The 18,857-nt window shown below is 36.6% G+C and overlaps 1 protein-coding gene across 25 annotated transcripts in view; it reads right to left on the minus strand.

Annotated features, from left to right (window-relative positions):
* Nucleotides 1–18,857, minus strand: part of KCNMA1 (potassium calcium-activated channel subfamily M alpha 1) — a 438,776-nt gene that overhangs the window by 102,755 nt on the left and 317,164 nt on the right. For 13 of the 25 annotated variants that reach the window (XM_069863453.1, XM_069863466.1, XM_069863461.1 and 10 more), the window contains exons 15-18: nucleotides 16,993–17,102; nucleotides 15,495–15,563; nucleotides 12,404–12,415; nucleotides 3,282–3,368 (exon numbers count right to left, since the gene is read on the minus strand). In XM_069863453.1, coding sequence (XP_069719554.1) covers nucleotides 3,282–3,368; nucleotides 12,404–12,415; nucleotides 15,495–15,563; nucleotides 16,993–17,102 — 278 coding nt within the window. The remainder of the gene's footprint in view (nucleotides 1–3,281; nucleotides 3,369–12,403; nucleotides 12,416–15,494; nucleotides 15,564–16,992; nucleotides 17,103–18,857) is intronic. The other 12 variants (XM_069863465.1, XM_069863457.1, XM_069863464.1 and 9 more) reach the window with 1 other exon arrangement.

Below are 18,857 nucleotides of genomic sequence, written 5' to 3' on the forward strand. Positions count from 1 at the left end.
TTCTTGTGGTGAGGGGCCCAGAACTGAACACAGGATTCCAGGAGCGGTCTCACCACGGCCAAGTACAGAGGGAGAATAACCTCCCTCGACCTGCTGGTCACGCCGTTTCTGATACAAGCCAAGATGCCATTGGCCTTCTTGGCCACCTGGGCACACTGCTGGCTCATGTTCAGTCGTTGTCAACCAACACCCCCAGGTCCCTCTCCTCCAGGCAGCTTTCTAGACAGGCTTCTCCTAGTCTGTAGCACTGCATAGGGTTGTTGTGCCCCAAGTGCAGGATCCGGCATTTGGCCTTGTTAAACCTCGTGCCATTGGACTCTGCCCAGCGGTCCAGCCTGTTCAGATCCCTTTGCAGAGCCTCCCTACCCTCCAGCAGATTGACACTTCCACCCAGCTTAGTGTCATCCGCAAACTTGCTAAGGGTGAATAATGGTCCAGGTAAAGAGGCCCATAAGGAGAAAGGCAGCAGATCTAGAGTATGAGATATGGACCAGAGAGTAGAAATTTAAATTCGTAGTAAGGCCTCACTGAATGTTGAGGTGTTCAAGACCAGTATGGATGAGGCTTTGAGCAATCTTCCGTGGGAGGTGTCCCTGCCCATGGCAAAGGAGTTGGAACTTGGATGGGTTTAAGATCCCTTTTCGCCCAAACCATTCTATGATTCTAGGAGTCTACAAGTATTATTAACACTTCTAAAATCAAGATAGCTTGCATGCTACTCATGGAAAATGTAAGTTCTAAATGCAGCAGTCTTAATTTCTCCAAGAAACTTCCAGGAAGAGTACTCTTCCAGACTGTGAAACTGTCTAACTGCAAACTGTAAAATGAAAATGCCTTCTCTGAGCATTTGTACACTTTGCTGCAGGAAGTATCTGGTCTTCAAAAGATTCACCTTCCAACAAAAAGAAAACAAACTGCCTCCAAGGAAATGAGAATTTTCAAACCATGAGCTAATGTCAAGACATAAGCAAGGAGGAGAAAACTGCCTCCACTTTTACAATTTATCCCCAATCAAGCTGTAAGCCCCAGTATCGAACAAGAATCTGCTACCACAAAAGATGCCACACAGAACTGCATGACACAAACTGGACACACATAATTTCTGCAGATTTTGTTTCTGATGCGCACTGCAGGACAAATGCCCTAATCAGTACCTGCAGGACCAACACCCTGAAGGGTTCAAACCTATGTGCAAAGTCAAAAGCAAATGCCTGAAGTGATTGCTGTGATAAAATTATCCTTCTGTATAATTGGGTAGAATTAAGTGGATTTGAAGCATGTGGACTTCTGATGTTAGTATAACATATAATTGGGTAAAAATAATAAAGGTGCAATTGATATAGTTTGTACTATACTGAAACACTCAACATTTTACATGAAGCCAATTACCTTCTGGTAATTGTTTCTAGGTATAATTGTTTCTAATGTGGAACTATTGTTCCAAAAACGCAAAAGTAATCCTAGCAATAAGAGTAATTGAACATTCCATGTTATATTTCATTGGGGAATTTATATTTTATAAATATGAATAGCTTTAGCTTAAAGAAGCTGAAATTTCTCCATTAGCATACAAACACGAAATCAGAATAATTTAATTTGAATCTCAGGTATATAATATGTTTAAATTTTTATTTATTAAAAAAAGCCTTTTTTGTCCCCCTCCAAAAGACCTAAATTTTAAAGCATTTTTATGACTTATTCATTACTCAAAAGGGTGAAATCAACATATTACAGAATTGGGTTTGTTACTTGAAGCATACCTGATAATAATTTGTTCTGTACAGAACAGCTAAGAAACATGATAAGGGAGGCAGTATGTTTCTAAATGAAGCCTCCCGCAAAAAGTGAGACAGACTTGAGAATTTAGTTTCAGCTTGCTATTAGATGAAACATGCTAGATGAATAATGTGTAATTTTTTCTCTAAACACGTTAATAACAGTCATCTTTTCCCTGTGAAAAATCCTCTTCCAGGTAATTTTTACTTACAGTCTGAAATAATGTCATAGGAGAGTATAAAATGCCTTATCAGTGAAAAAAAAATAGCATTTCATTAAAGGAACATGAAGACAGTTCTGTATGTTCAACTGGAGAGAAGCACAACGATACACTGCAAGGCAGCACACTTCAGGCACGACTGGATACAAACACCCAATACATGAGGACAGGAGCACTGCTGGGCTGCTCTGTCTGCTCCAGTGAGCCAAAAACTATCCTAGCTCTTTCAAAAAAATAGAGTTCAATTTCTCAGCAATTTCACTGGTTTGATGTTTTGACTTTCTTTAAGTATTTGTGGCACACATGCATTGCTTGAGTATTACATTAGTTGTAATTTAATCATTAAATGTTTAGGACTTAGTACATTACGTAATTTGAATATTTTATCATTCTAAGTATAGGATTTACCTAAAATATTGAATTGGAGGAGAACATTGAGTAGAAATCAGATTCTTGATAGTACGACTTACAACAAAAATACAAATGATGAGGATGCCCTCAGCTGCAAACATTCCTTTTTTATTGTTATTTTTAAATTTACAGACACTGAATGCTTATTTCTTTTAAAAATTCCTTTTTTCACATTGCTTCTTTAATTCCTTCCAAGCATATCATAATCTTAACAAACAAGGACACACACATTTGCTCCTAAACAGAACAAAATCCCTCTTCGTTTGCCTTCAGTCTAATACAGTCAGGTACACTGGACCAGTGCGGTTGTCTAAAATGGTTGGGATATACTGAGCTGCTGTAGTTCGATTAATTATTGAAGCAATAGACTATGTAGTTTCAGTAAGAAAAAATGACAAGAACATAAATATTATTCTGCTAATGCAATTACTGAATGAATAGTCTGCTCTCATCAAATATTTGCTAGAGTCTATGTAAACAAGAACTACTTCGAGACTGAAACTCGGACAAAACTGTATTCCCTGTCCTCTCTCAAAGTAATTCCACTACGACAAATGAATTATTATATTAGATATTTTACATTTTCTAGTAGGACTCAGGGGAAAAAGCCTCTTCCCTTCTTTGCACATGTGCTCTAAAATTATTTCATTTCCTTGATATTTCGACCTGTAGCTAAGAAGATGGCATGCCACGTGGCTGGGTAATGAGTACCAACTCAGCTCTCCCTGAGAATTTTTAAACAGGTAATAATGAAAATTAGGTGAGGTGTTAAATGTACAGACTCCTCAACCCTTCCACACACCCACCTCCCTAGCCCCCACTCCACCAAATTAAATATTATGTTTAAATTTAAAGATGAAAATACATGAATTACCTTTTTACTTCTTTGGCATCACTTGCAATGAAGAATCCTAGAGTACCTTCTTGAATCTTGACGTGGTTTCCAGGATTGATTAATATACTGCTCGGTGAAACAAGAACAAAAAAAACAAATCCATAATTTTAAATTACTTTTAACTGTACATTCCAAAAATAGCTTTATCTGGTTCTGTTATAGGGGACCCACTAGTTAGGAAAGGCTGCAAGGAAATTTTAAGCCATTCTTCCTTGAAATTTCTGATTAAATAACAGTTTCACGTGCTTTGTACAAAAATTAAGTTTGAGACAGTCACATGCCTCTGCCTATAATCACATCATTTAAATGTTTACATCTGGTTTCTTATGGCTTTGCATTAAACGTAGACTATACAAAATAACAAAGCCTCTCAGAAACATGATGTGTGAAGCTGAGCATTTCAGCTTCCTTCTTCCGTTGCACAAAGCAGTGAAAAATTCGCAATATGGTGAAAGTAAAGAACCAACAACCACCACTCAATAAGAATACAAAAATCTCATTTCTGAAGCTAAACCCTTTGATGCAATTTTTTGCCAATTTCTAGTGAAACAGAGTGTTAATGGGACCCCTATCTGGACACATAGTGTTATTGTTTAAAATAATATGTACACACATACACTCAAGGGGAATGGTACAAGACAACCAGTCACGATAGCTGAAAAAACACAAAATGGATAGAAAATTTTAAAACACTGCTATGCAGCATGAAGAATAAAAATAACCCAACCACTCTGACAGAGTAGCTTCAGCTAAATTTGGTGGAGGAAATTATAAACTGCTATCACGAAGTGAGCTGCTCCATGTCTCTCTATGAAAGAGGTTTTTTTTATTTTCATAACAATTTAACTCTAGATTTTAGGTAAGGCAATTTGCAAATTACCAAGTTTTATATGACTATACAGATAGATGTAAACGTATTCTTCAATTGGTTTTATTAGTATGTAATACAACTAAGCTTTTGACTTGCTAAACTTAGTGAAGCTTGTGGAAATTTCTTTTTTTTGCCTTCTAATACAGCTTAGTCTTTGTAAGTAAAAATGTAGTAATAGTACATGTATGCAATTTACAGTAAATAAAGACTAACAGCAATTTAAAAGCTTGTGGATTTACCAAAAATTGATTTGAGGTAAGTAAATATATACAAAATTAGATAAATTTAATTTCTGAACAAACATACATTACTAAATTTGAAAATTAAAAATCTTTCATGTTATTGTTAGGAGGGAAAAAGGGTCTCAGCAGTTCTCTTGTTATTTATCACCTCTACAGCACCAATACTTTAGCGTGACAAAAACACACCTGAAAGATTTATAAACAGCACATTGTTTTGTGAGCTCACACATGCCCACAAGGCCCTATGAAAACAATATGCAGGCTGCAAACTAAAGCGCTCATGAGTTAAGAATAAAAAAGTTGGTCATGGAGCCATAATTCAACCACTATTATGTAGATATTATGACACAATTCTTAATTTAATAGCACAAACTACTTATTTCTCACAATCTGGAAATTCCTTTAGTGGTGTTTTACTGCCATTACTCCAGGCATGGTTTTGTGTAGTTTATCTTTCTTTAAAATCAGCATCATATTTTTATGATGTGTTTTCCTGCAGCATTTGTTGCTACAGCATGTAAAAGAGTCACAAATACATTATATTTTTACAAGAAGAATGAAGATATAGTTTTATCCCATTTTACAGATGAGAGATTAAGTCACTGAGATATTGTAGCTATTAATCTGGGATGTCTACAGGCCACGTTTTGTAAGTATTTAGCACTGTAGAGCTCCATTTACACCTTCTAGGAACTTTTGCTGTAAGTAAAAATGCTCAGCATTTCAAAAAGCCCAGCCTCTGGTTCCCAAAATAATAAACATTTAATCAGAGGTCATCTGTAAAAGATTGGGTTTAAATTATTAGCTCTGTCTCACACAGATTCTCCGTGGCAGAGGCTGGAAGTTGAAGCTCAAAGAAAGCATTTACCCAGACATCCTTCCTTTTCCTTCATTCACAGTTTCAAGCTTGGCAACAAAAAAGGAGAAGACAACTACAGAAAATGGAAGATATCACCACAGAGTACAGGTTCATCTTCACAGAAAGAATTAAACAGGATGGCGTAAAAAATGCCTACACATAGGTCAATGAGATGAATTAAAGTTGCACAGGTAAACTTCATATCCGGTATCTCTTTTGTTAGCGTATTTGGCTTAATGGTCACACTAGCAACCAAAATATTTACCTAAGGTAGTTTAACAATGAAGTTTCCCAGGGTTTAAAATGGAATATAACAGACAGGAAAAAAAAAAAAAAACAAACCAGCAATACCACAAGAATTTCTTCATATGAAACCAGTCACTCACATCATAACAGGCTGGGAAATTTAGATTTCCTGCACAAACTTTTGCACTTGAGACAACTGAGCACTTTTTAGTTCTTACAGAAGAACCTTAACAGGCCAGTGCTAAGGGAGATGAGAGACACGCTGTACAAGTACACAGAAACAACACTGAGGATGGCCCATCATGTGCCTGCGAGCCTCTGGGAGTCAAGATAAGTCCCTTCTCAAAAGCCAGGAGTGAATCTTTCTGCCACTAACTCTCCAAAGTCTTTCTGCCACAACGTTCCATCATGCAGTAACTGCATCCATGTTTCAGTCTCCACCCTTTCTCTTCCCTGCCTGCTAATTCTTAATCTGGCATTCCTCTGAGAATTTAGCTGTTAAACTCAAAAGCCTTCTTCATTTATTTCTACTATACTGTTCCTTCTAAAAGAAACAAAGTTTCGAAACATGGTTAGGGTTATCTATTTCCCTGGTGTACAAATGGGTACTGCTCTGTCAGAAAAAAAACTCGGGTTTTACCATTATTTCATTCTTTGCCCTTAATCACAGAAGAATTCCAGCTTTTCAGTAAAAATAAACCAACACATTTCTTTACACAGACCCATCTTCTTTTTCTCCCCTTATCCCATTGTTGGAGACTGATAAGCCATACCCAAACAGTAAAAAAACCCTACCGAAAAGCTCAAAAACCCAGACTTCACAAGCTGAGGTAACCACTACGTATGTAAATGTTCACTCTCCCTCAAAGAACATAAAATCTGACAATGTAATATGCAAAAGAAGCAGCCCTTTCTAGAGGTAGTGAACATAATTCTGAAGAAACTGGCTTACAAAATCAAAGAATCATCAAGGTTGAAAAAGACCTCTGAGATCACCAAGTCCAACCATCAACACAACACCACTGTGCCTACTGAACCATGTCCCAAAGTGCCACATCTACACATTTTTTGAACCCCTGCAGGCATGGAAGACTCCACCACTTCCTTGCGCAGCCTCTGCTAGTGCTTCACCACTCTTTCGGTAAGAATTTTTTCCTCATATTGAGTCTAAACCTGCCCTGGCACAACTTGAGGCCACTTCCTCTCATCATTTGTTACTTAGGAGAAGAGACCAGCACGCACCTCGATACAACTCCATTTAAGAAGTAATGTATTGTGAGCATGATTTTGTATCTCGAGCTTTTCTGAGACACATGAAAAAATTCAGATGGGTCAGTGTACAGACTTTATTTTGTCAGATCTTATACTTCATTCACATATACTTATTTTCACAAATACAATGTATCTATATTGGCAAAATATAGATGTGATCGCAGTTAATGCGCTACAACCCCAGCACCAAAATCTTCTGTTGGGAATAAAAATTAACTTGCTCCACTACTGCTATCGGTAAAGAGTTACAGAAAGATTCATTAAGGTTTGGGTTTCAGTACACACTCATGTTTAACCAGAGCACAGTCATGAGAAGTATCAACTGAGTCTACGTGGATTTATTAAATACGCTGCTTATTAAAGCAGCAATTGAATTATTTCTTACGAGACTTGTAGTATCATTATCGAAAGTTATGCTTTGACAAAAACTCACTCTAATATGTACAGCAAGGGAAACATTTTGAATTAAAAGAATTCAAAATAGGGAACAAAGAGGACAGAGAAAAATAAAACAGGCCTATGAGAACGCCAGAAAGAATGCACCCATTGGTTACTAAGAAATCCATGCATCTGCTTAAGCAGCTCATGAAAATACGAATATTTTTTAATGTATATATCCTCACAGTTGAGAAGATAAGAACATGGCAAAGTTAATTGGAGTTTTAAGAGAGAAAGTTTCGGCTAATATCTTGTTTTTATGTATCTCCATACACTGGGGAGTTTTGCACGTATAAGAAGTTGTAGGAGAAGGGAATAAAGGCCAGGAATTAATGTTTAATAGCAACATATATAGCTAATCCATATGCATTCTGTGCCATGCACTGAAAAAATGCTGCCGAAGATTACATCCTTGATTTTTCCAAACATATGATTGTATCATAAAATACAATTTGACTTTTTTATCTCCTAAAACAGCTCATGAAGTCAACGCCAAATACTTTAAACGCTTCTAAGATCTTGATCAAATTTTATAATTCTATAACATTGCTAGTTTAGGTCACTTCAGAAACTAATCAAGTACTAGCAAGCTCAATAAGCTTTTTAGTCAAAATTTCCTTAACAATTCCAGTTCCAGTAATATGTACCTCAGGACAAAGCTTTTCATGCCCAGGGTCACATGTCACTGCAAAAAATTGATGCTTGCTCCTTCACACATGAATATTTAGAACACATGGCAATTACAGCCATGTAAATGGAATATGCATCACCTAAATATGATTTATTAAGTTTAACAGGAATTTAATGCGTTTTACCAGCATCAACTTAGGAGAAGGTAGTTTCATCACTCTACGATAATACAATAATTTGTACGTCACTTATGGAACAGAATATACCGTTTAGAAACCATTGCTTTACACTTAGCAGATGCCTAGGTAAAGTTAGGCCGTTTGCTAAACAAGATTTTATTGGTGAGTAAAAGCAAGATCACGCATCTAAGAGTGATGAAAAAGTCACACATTGAAAACGTAGAAATCACCCTTGAATTCAGTTGTGCTCTCAGGAAACACAGTATGACTCATAGAACGGTTTGGGTTGGAAGGGACCTTTTAAAGATGATCCAGTTCCAATCCCCCTGTCATAGCCAGGGATATTTTTCACTAGGACAGGTTGCTCAAAGCACCATCCAAGCTGACACTGTAAAGTTAAAGCTTGTGAAAGAATGAGAAACAACAGCACCTATACAGTGAATTGAAACTGAACTCCCAGACGGAATGAAACATAAGCAGGTGAGGCACAAATGGGGAATAGTGCACACTTGAGACACACAGTTTAATAATAATGAAAATTTCATACGTGATCAGAAAAATTCTACACGAACGCTTATGGATCTCTTCACAATAGATTTTTCAATGGAAAGTTAAGATACAACATGACGACTTTTTCATATGTCAGTGGAGAACAGACAACTGTTGGTACCTCTGCTAATGTGTTAATTTTGATCAATTTACTCGCTTGTTGGATTACATCTTTCTGATGTTTTAAGTATACATGCTACCTTCAGTAAAATGCATGTGGATATCTGCTTAGCAATTCTTAGTTACCTGAAACTACCCCAGAACATGAGCATTGCTCAATAATTTTTTGGTAGTGCATGGATAACTTGCTGCAAAACACAATATTGTGACCTCTATAAAGAACATCACATCTTGTCTTCCTTCAAAGCATTAAAAGTGAGCTAAGCTTTTGATTACTAATTGCATGTCTTCTATGTTTTGCTGAACTTAAAGATATTTGATGACAAACCTGATAGTTGGAGGTTTGAAATGTAGGATTGTTTGTGAACTGACACTTTGGAGCAGGACTAATTCCTTCCAAGTATTTTTTTTTCTCATTTCTGATGCTGGGTGATTTTTATTTGTCTCCTGCTTTCAGATACCACATGATGGACTCAAAGTATGTTTCTCAGGTAGAAAAAGCTTTAGAAGGTTTGATGGCTAGTACCTTTCCATGTTATTAGAATATATAAAACATTCTTTCAAATAAATTCTCAGTATACAAAAACTTCAGCAGAAGATGAAAAATATTTCCTGTAGCTTTCTATCATGTTCAGCTACCTTCTATGAGAATGACATGGAAAAAATATCAGCTTTAGAGTCTAAACCATCATTACACTGTATGCATTTACTGGTAAGCCACTCCCTAAGGGGCATGGCTCCACAATTTGCTTTACACAGTTTGAAACTGAGTTGTCTTTTATTACTGCTGAAGTTGGACATAACTTTGGACATAATCACTGAAGTTGGACATAACTTTGAACTCTTAATCTAGGCACAGGATTTATACAGCAGACAACCCTCGGATTTGTGTAACTGTCAGTCTTCTCTGAGAAAAAATGAAGTTACTTTTTAAGACAGAAGAGGTGTAGTAAAGGTCGTAAAAGTAAACTGGCAAAGGCACGCAGAGATGCCCAGCAAGTACAGCACAGAAAACAGGCAAGGGCAAAAACATTTTAGCAGCACTATATGAAGACTAAAACCTGGAAGACATAGATAAGGTCAATCGGTAGAGATATACACCAGAAGAGTTCTAAGAATTTTCCTTGTCAGCAGCCTCAGTTACGTACTATTCTTGTTTGTTCTTACTGTCAAGGTGACAGTTTAGACAGCACTAAAGGTGAGATTCATCTCATCTGTCTTAGGATAGAAGCTGCTTTCAAGAACTGTCTCTCTTCCCTTGTAGTCATGGAATAAGTCTGGATAACTAAAATGAGATTAGATATCTAATGTTCAGATTGCTAAAGTTAGGTGAGATGAATCCCATTACCAGTGACCAATTGAACAGTTGATCCCTGCATCAATGAAATTTGTCTGATTCAGATTTACGGCTACCCTTGTAACTGCCACCATCCTTGTTTAAAAAAAAAAAAAAAAGAAAGATCAATTGCTGACTTAAATAAAACACAAACAGCAAAATTTTGACTAAACAAATGACAAAAGCTGTAACAACTGTTTTAAACCTTGTGGTAGATGTACTGTACCATTCCCCATGTGACTGAAACAGTAGCTATCATCTAGCAATCAGGAAGATATAATATTGTTTAAGTACTATTAATACATCATCTAAAACAAGACTATGCAGTGTTACTGACTATAGCTACCACATTTTTAATTAAAACCAGCTATTATTCTGATTGTTTCATGCCATGCCCAGATGAAATGCATCACTATCAGCATAATGGCCTTTCAAAATGTGCCACATCATTCATACAACTATAGAATTAGAACTACAAAGCGAGTTTGAGAAAATATTGCTTTTTACAGGGAATGTTTTGAGAGTGTGAGGGCAGGTGCACAAATCCCACCGTGGGAGTTGCGTGCATACCAGCTTCACACTGATTGTAACTCATGAGTATTGCTTCTTTCTTCTGGGCTCTATCATTAACGTTAGTTCAGATCCATATTGCTCTACACAGAAAAATCCAGTAAGACACTAAAAAGAATACAAGGCAAAAGACACAGTGCACATTACATGCTACAGTATATTAAAGCTTAATTACTACAAGCATATAAAAGGTTGCTCCCAGGAGTTAAGTTTTTTACAATAGCAACTACTGAATCATGTTCTACAGGATGTGCATAAGGTTTTTTAAAGCAGCACAGTCCAAACTGTTTCAACAATGCTGGCGAATTCAATACACTTGGAAACAATTGAATTATTCCTTCTGGTTCCAGAAGTGATTGATTCTCAGAACAATGAAGCAGCACAGTATACTTTATTCTGGGAGCAAGCAACTTCACTTGGTACAACACTTCTTCATATTGCTCGTCATGCTAGCGTCAACATGCCTTCACCACAAGATAATATATACTTTAAAGCAAGAAGCAAAGTAGAGGTGCAACAACTGCAGATCCTTGAAGATACTAAGTGTTGCAGTAACTTCTCTGCAGTTGGATCATATCAATAATGCCAAACTGACAGGAAGCTACCTCTCTTTTCACACATCTACTTAGAAACCACAGAAGAGTAAGTCTAAAGTAAATATAACACATATAACACACAGAACAGAACAGACATGGAAAGTGAACTTCGGAGAGTATGACAAAGGAGGACATTGAAATGCCTGGACAATGAGAACGGGTCTCCAAAGAGCACGACTAACAGTCAGACAGGCTGCTATAAGCAATTAAAAAAACAAAGCTGAGAGGAAGAAGAGAGACAAGGGAAGAGGAGAGGATACGGAAGAGCATGCTTGATTTACTTCATCCAAACCAAGAGCAGTAAGATAGAATGTAGACTAGAGAGGAGCTCACAGCATGGTGTACTCAAAGAAGATATAAAACATGCCATCCCAAAGGAAAAACAAATCTGAGAAACATATAGATTCAGTAACATCTTCATAAATGATCTTAACAAATGCCATTAAAATGAATGTGACATACAGTACAAACTATCCATGGTACTTTCACTGGAACAGTACAACAGCTTTAATGAATAGTGTATTATGAATAACTGGGCTCAAGACAGGACCAGCAATGTAAAGAATTAGGCATTTGGTTTTTGTTAATGGAAGGTGAGACTACAAGAGAACATGAACTACTGTATTTTAATGGCAGGTGACTACAAGAGAACGTGAACTACTGTATTGCAAGATGTGTCTTGAAGAAAGACTCTGGGGAAAGAAGGACATCAATGAAGGTGTGGATATGGAGACAACATGGCAGGACAAGGGCTGGCAAAGACAAAATATACATCATCATGATACAGTACAAATGAAAAAAGAGGAGGGAAGGTGTTAACAGGGACGTCTTTTTCAAATGCAACAACCTGATAAATCAATGGCTCCACAAGGGGATTAAAAAAAATGCCTAAAAAGCTTACACTATTTTATACTTCCTGCAAAGAAGTTAGTGCGTGAGTCACAAGAACCAATGGAAAAACAAAATACTATTTTCTCTCTTTGATAGTGGGGGCTGGTATATAAATATAGACACAGATATATACACACACACAGATTAAAATATATATGTATATATGTGTGTGTGTGTGTATATACAGAGAAAGATAGACAAAGATGTTATCTTCCTGTATTCTTGGCAAGGAATTAGTCCTGAAGTTAGAAGGAGTGGAGGTAGGATTGAGGTTGGAAGGAAAGGTAACGAAGAGGGCATACCGCTTTCGGCTTCTGCAAACGACAAGAAAAAAATTGCAAATCAAACACTTGGATAAGATATCAACTGACACCAAAGCAAAAGCAAAAAAACCCTTCATTTTTAAAAGTCGTCAATGCTCAAAGGTTTTTCTGCTGAGAATGAGAACAAATATATGGAGAGACAAAGAGAATTTAACAAGAGGAGTAAACACAGGATGCAGGAGGGAAGAATCCTGGTTAGGCTTTCCTTCTTGCTTACTCACGGGATAAAAAAGTACAGGGGAAAAGGAAGACTAAAAAAAAAAATCTCTAAAAGGATTTCAGATGAGGAGTTGTAATGTCTGCATTTTGAACTAATATTTTTTTGGTACCTATTCAGCAAGCTTTGCTGGGACACTTTTCAGGTTCCTTTACCACTTTTCCTATGCAAGAAACAAAACTTCTCCACAAATGAACCAAGGAAGATCAGTTTTTAAGTTAAAGTATTTGGCTTGCATCAGGGAAACAAAACATATTAAATAAGTGCTTTCTGCTCTTAATAACTGATTGTAATATACATATTGTGGCCAGGAACTACTAAAGTTCAGACCTTAGTAGCTAGTCAGAAACACACAAAATTCAGTCACATTTTCTAAACTCAGTGTTTTTTTGATAACTAATCAGTAATTTAAACATTAATAAATATATAAATATGAAAGTAAAAAGAAAAAAATCTAATCATGGCTATTTTAACTAATCTTTAGGAAACTCTGGTGAGAAACAGCTGTCTAAGGAGATAAAATACTATAGATACTTCACACATTATTTGAAACTGAGTTTGTAGTTATCATACCTATGATTATAGTGCCTATATTTAGGCCTGAACACTTTTAAATTCTGCTTTTAAGCAATCTTGTAAAACCATAAATTGTTTATAATTCACAATCTAATACTCTCACAACTGGGTATCAAGGTGTGCTTACTGTTTGTGTACATTTATTAGGAGTCAGCTCCACTACTGCTAATATGCATATTAATCTTCGCTTGAATAGGGTTCTAATGATTTATAATTACTACTGATATCCAATTCCCTGTGGGAGAGTTAACCAAATTTGGCTGTAAATCAGAAAGCTTTAGAAAAAATGACATCTAAGAGACTGCCTAGGGAAAAAAAAGTGCAAAGGTAAAGGAGTATTTATGTTATTCTACACGGAATGAAGACATTCTCAAAGTCAATGCAAATTCTGGCATTGACTTAAAAGGTTACTAGGATTTGTCTTTAACAGAGAGGTGAGAATTCAGAGAGGGAACTAGGAAATATAGAATGTCCTCATATTACCATTTCTGGGAGCTGCACACACTTCTGAATTCATTCTATGTTGTTTAGCTCTGAGTGCAAAGTGATTATGGCAGATGAACTACTATTAAAACAAATCACCCTGTCTAAACGAATAAATAGTTTACTTACATAGATATTCTATTATGACCAGTAATAAAAACTAAACTGCTGGGAGTAAGGTCTTCTCATCCCTTAGAATGCTTTGTAAGTGTCCCCTGCACCTGAAAACATTGGTCTAGCGTTGTCTTACCTATGGCTGGAAATATGAGCTCTTAATAAAAGAGCTACCTAGATAATATGCTAAAGTTTTTACTTATATTTATCATTGTTGCTCTAAATTGTAAATTATGTTAAACCATTCAATAGTTCTATGAAACATGAACCTAAACTGTAATCACAAAATAAATCAGCACATATCTGCTGTTGGTCACTCTCATGGGGTGGAAGCTAAAAAGGTACCATCATCCATTCCCCCTTCACTGTTACGAAGAATTACCAATCAGGAACTTTAGATACAAAGTAGAATAAATATTTCAAAAGTCAACATAACCAGCAAATGACAAATTTATCTCTTTCAAAGACAGCTCGCACTTGTAAACCATGTCATTCTATTTCTATTTCTTATCTTGATTCCCCATCTTTTCACTTAATAAGATGCAGGGAAATGCTAAAATACCTAAGAAGTGAGAAACTGAAGTTTTGTTCCATTAACTTTCTGGCTGGACTAAAAGGCTCTAGCTCAGAAAACCACAAATATTTACTTAAAATGCTTGGGTCGAAGAGCACAGGAAAAAGTAGAACAGTAAAAATATGCTGCAGGTAGCTCTGTTATTCACCAAACAGTGACAGTTAAATAATCACTGGTTAATAAAGTCAGCAGATACTAGCGTGGACCAGGGTTATAAGACATTGTGAATATCTAGCTTACATGCTGTCCTCTTGTTACACATTTAGTCACAAAATCCAGCTCTTAACATCTCTTTGTTAGTATTTTTTCCTGCAATTTTTAGGCTCTTTTCTCTTTTTTACCAAATTCATTAGTTGTGAACAATTACCTGCTTTAAGTAAGAAGGAATACATGATTGTGTCACATTCTGTTAATTTTGTGGGATCCTCTGCATTACCTTATGATTAAGAACTCAATCCAACTCTCACTGAAGTTACAGTACAGAGTGATATGGAAGGCATTAATTATCTGTTATTACTGAAAAAGACTGTAATATTAGCACTCATTTAAGTAAATGGCAATTGATGTAATGACAACCTAAAGCTGGGCAATAATTCATAGAAGAACCACCAGGAACCAAATATTTTCTAATACCAGAAATACAAAATTTGGTAAATAGTTTCACTGCTGTTACTACTGTGTTTTTATTTTTTTCTAGGAAGAGATTAAACTCAGAGTCAAAAGAACATTAAATCACTTGCTTTACATTAGCTAACGCGAAGTAAGATTATTCAATGGAAAAGTACTTTAAGAGTCTATGGGAGCTGGAAGCATTAAAAGCATAGCCATTTAAGTACAAATAAACTGCACATCTAGAAACAGGACATACCTATCGCTGTTCCCCCACCTTCTACTAAATGTTCTGACTTAAATCAATCTTGGGGAAGAATAATAAGGAAGAAATAAAGGTCTTTTAGCGCTATGTGAAGTGGTGTAATGTGATGGCATGCTAATTCATCTCTGAAATGTTTCAAAAATATACAAATAGATATCTTCATTCTGGAAAAAAAAAGCAAGTAAAATTCTTGACAGCATGTTCCAGGAATTCCAAAGTTGTAGGCACATACCTGCTTTCTCGTTTTTCTGACTTGTACTCTATGGCTATCATTAAGAGCTTTAGTTTCGCAAACACCAGTCTGTAGGAAGAGAAGAGGCCAAGAGTCAGTCCTTTTTCACAAACGAACATCACACACATAGAGATGGCTGCAGGGTATGCATTTCCTCTGAGAACTTAGAATCATAGAAACGTTAAGGCTGGAAAAGACCTCTAAGATCATCAAGTCCAACTGTCAGGCCACCACTACTGTGCCTACCAAACCATGTCCCAAAGTGCCACTTCTACATGGTTTTCAAACACCTCCAGGGATGATAACTCCACGACTGCCTTGAGCAGCCTCTTCCAATGCTTCACCACTCTTTCAGTAAAGAAATACTTTCTAATAACCAGTATCAACCTTCCCTGGTGAAACTTGAGGCCACCACCTCTCATCCTATCACTTGTTACTTGGGAGAAGAGACCATCACGCGCCTCACTACAACCTCCTTTCATGGAGCTGTAAAGAGTAATAATGTCACCCTTCAGGCTCCTCTTCTATAATAACTTCCAAAAGTCATTGCAAACAGTTCATTCCTGCTGTTTCTTCATGGTAAGAGAATAATTACAGATAAGCATGGATGTAGGGGTTTCTGACATTGCTGAAACCATGTGCTGCATATCACACAAGGATATATGCAATAGAATTTATATTCCCATTATTTAAGTTCTGCAATGGAATACTTGAGCATGTTTTTTCTTCAACAAACTCCCATTTAAAGGATCGTAAAACCACATTATGTGGCCATAATGAAGAACGATGTCAACAGAAGAGGAAACAGGACTGTGCTAAACTATCCTGACAAGGTTTGTGGGCACAGTATTTATCATAGAAACCTTATGCCTACAAATACCTCATTCACAGAAGCATCCTAGGATGAATATAAGTATTTTCAGTTACTAAGAAATAAAGTTGTAGCATGGCTTATACTATGGTTATATGCTACATGTTTCCAATACTCCTTTCTAGTTACGGAAAGGACTTTTTATTTTACATATTTCACTTGTTAAAAGTGGTTTCCAACAAGATCCACAGAGCTCTGGATGCCACTTTGATTGTATGACTCCATTACCTCTGTTTCAATTAACGAATAGTTTCCTTGTTAAAGGACATAAGCCAGGTCAGTGATGCTGACAAAAACTATTAAAGAATGGGAATCATTAGAAGAACCAAGAGGACAGCGCTTATAAGTAAATTCCATTTAAATGGATCGCTGATTAATTTGGTCAACACAGGAAACATTTTTATGCTTTCATTTACAGTGACTTAATTCCAAATCTCTTCTGAAAACAGGCGTGACAATGTTTGGAATACTTCTATGCAGTGATTGCTTTAATGTTTATTTGACTGGATCCCATCAGATGTAACAACATTAGAGGTATAGAAGACTGAAAAGGTCTCCTGCAGAAACCTTAGCTTTCACTTGAGAGAAGGCACATAGTTATGGATATTAATATATAATTCTACTTACTCACAAACTGCAGGGAAGGACAAACCCACAAAGGCACTAGACAGATATTCTGTGTACATTTCATTTGCAACTCCTTCCAGGTAGTATTTCTGCCACGTATCCTCCTCAATCTAAAACAAAGAAACACAGATGCAGAATTCTGAGTAAAGCCAAAAGCTTTCTTTAAAATTTACAAGCGACTGCTTAAATGTGAATTAGATTTTAACAAATAGACCAGCAAGCTGCTATGGCAATTCATATTGCTTATTTTTACAGGATTTCCTGGAATGCCAAAAAAAAGAGAGAGCATGTAGTCAGTAAACCAAGTATCCTGCGTAAAAATAATACACTTGATTCTTGGCAAGCACGTTCGGCATGAGGTGAAATACGGTTGTAGATAGCTTGAGGAAAAAGTTTCCCTATTTTCTCTTTCTGAAAATTCCCTAGTGTAATGGTTGCATTATTTTGTTATTTGAGTGGCTATAACAATGTTTCACTTATTTTCATCTTGTTTAGAAGTTGACCAACAGTCAAAACATAGTTTAAAACTACTTTAATTTTCTTTGCATCTATAACTAACAAGGAAATCTGAGAAACGTAACTACTTCAATGGTCATCATTGTTCTAGGAAAATGACGTAAAAAACCTGCTACTGCAAAATTCATAGATCATAGAATGGTTTGGGTTGGAAGGGACATTACGGGAGCTTAACAGACCATTCAGTTTCAACCCCGCCGCCATGGGCAGGGACACCTCCCACTAGATCACGTTGCTCAAGGTCCCATCCAACCTGGCCTTGAACACCTCCAGGAAGGGGGCATCTTGTACAGATCTTGAACCGTTGAACATATGAAGTAAAATAACTCAGAAGCGCTACAGGAGCACCATCAAAAGCTCGATATGTTTGCCTAAGGAGAAACATACAGTGGTATTCGAGATGTGCATGCAATCCCACCTGGCTCCCAGCTGCTGCCCTGGGCTCCGTGAATGCCACGCCATATCTATAAAGCCTATGTCTCAGAGACTCTATAAGGTCTTTCAATTAGAATCAAACACTTTTATATCTCAGTTCCCCACACTGTAGTTTGTGGGCTTATTCAAAGTTTGTTTGAAGTTTGGCTGTCATTCCCTGCGAGACCTTCCTAGGCAAAGTAGGGAAACCGCCACAAATACAAAGCCTGAAATAGCTAAGGCATCACATCAAACAGTTGCTTCTCCATTTATTACAACACACTGAAACAGAGCAAAAATTCCACCCATGAGGGCACATTCCTCTGTGTAATTATCTCCTTGGTTTTATTTACTAATTATGCCATATCAATTGTCTGAATATAGAAATTCATAATTCTATAAGTCTATTATTAGTTTTGTATTATGTAATTATTTTAGAGAATTATATAATGGTTTGGGTTGGAGGGGACCTTAAAGCCCATCCAGTTCCAACAACCCTGCCACGGGCAGAGACACCTCCCACTGAATCAGTTTGCTCAAAGCCTCATCCAACCTGGCCTTGAACAATTCCAGGAAGGGGACATCCACAACTTCCCTGAATAACCTGTGACAATGCCATTATTATAGCACAATACAATTTTCATTGGAATTTGGTGTGACACAAATCCCTCTTGGACAAAGTTTTCCAATATTAAAAAATACGAATTCCACAGCTATTTTGACAGGATTTGTATACTACGTAAGTCTGCATTTTCATTCTACATGCTGAGTACTAACTCGGGATTCACCCATCTTTTCCGCATATAAAACAAGTCAAAAGGCGCTCTTTGAAAAGAATATTGAAAAAACAAGAGTATTGGAAACTTTTTAAGAAAACAGTGAAATATAAATCACAAATAATTAATTTCTTTTAAATTTTCTTCTCCTGTTGATAG

This window comes from Phaenicophaeus curvirostris, chromosome 9 (assembly GCF_032191515.1).
Source record: "Phaenicophaeus curvirostris isolate KB17595 chromosome 9, BPBGC_Pcur_1.0, whole genome shotgun sequence".
NCBI classification, from domain to species: Eukaryota; Metazoa; Chordata; class Aves; order Cuculiformes; family Cuculidae; genus Phaenicophaeus; species Phaenicophaeus curvirostris.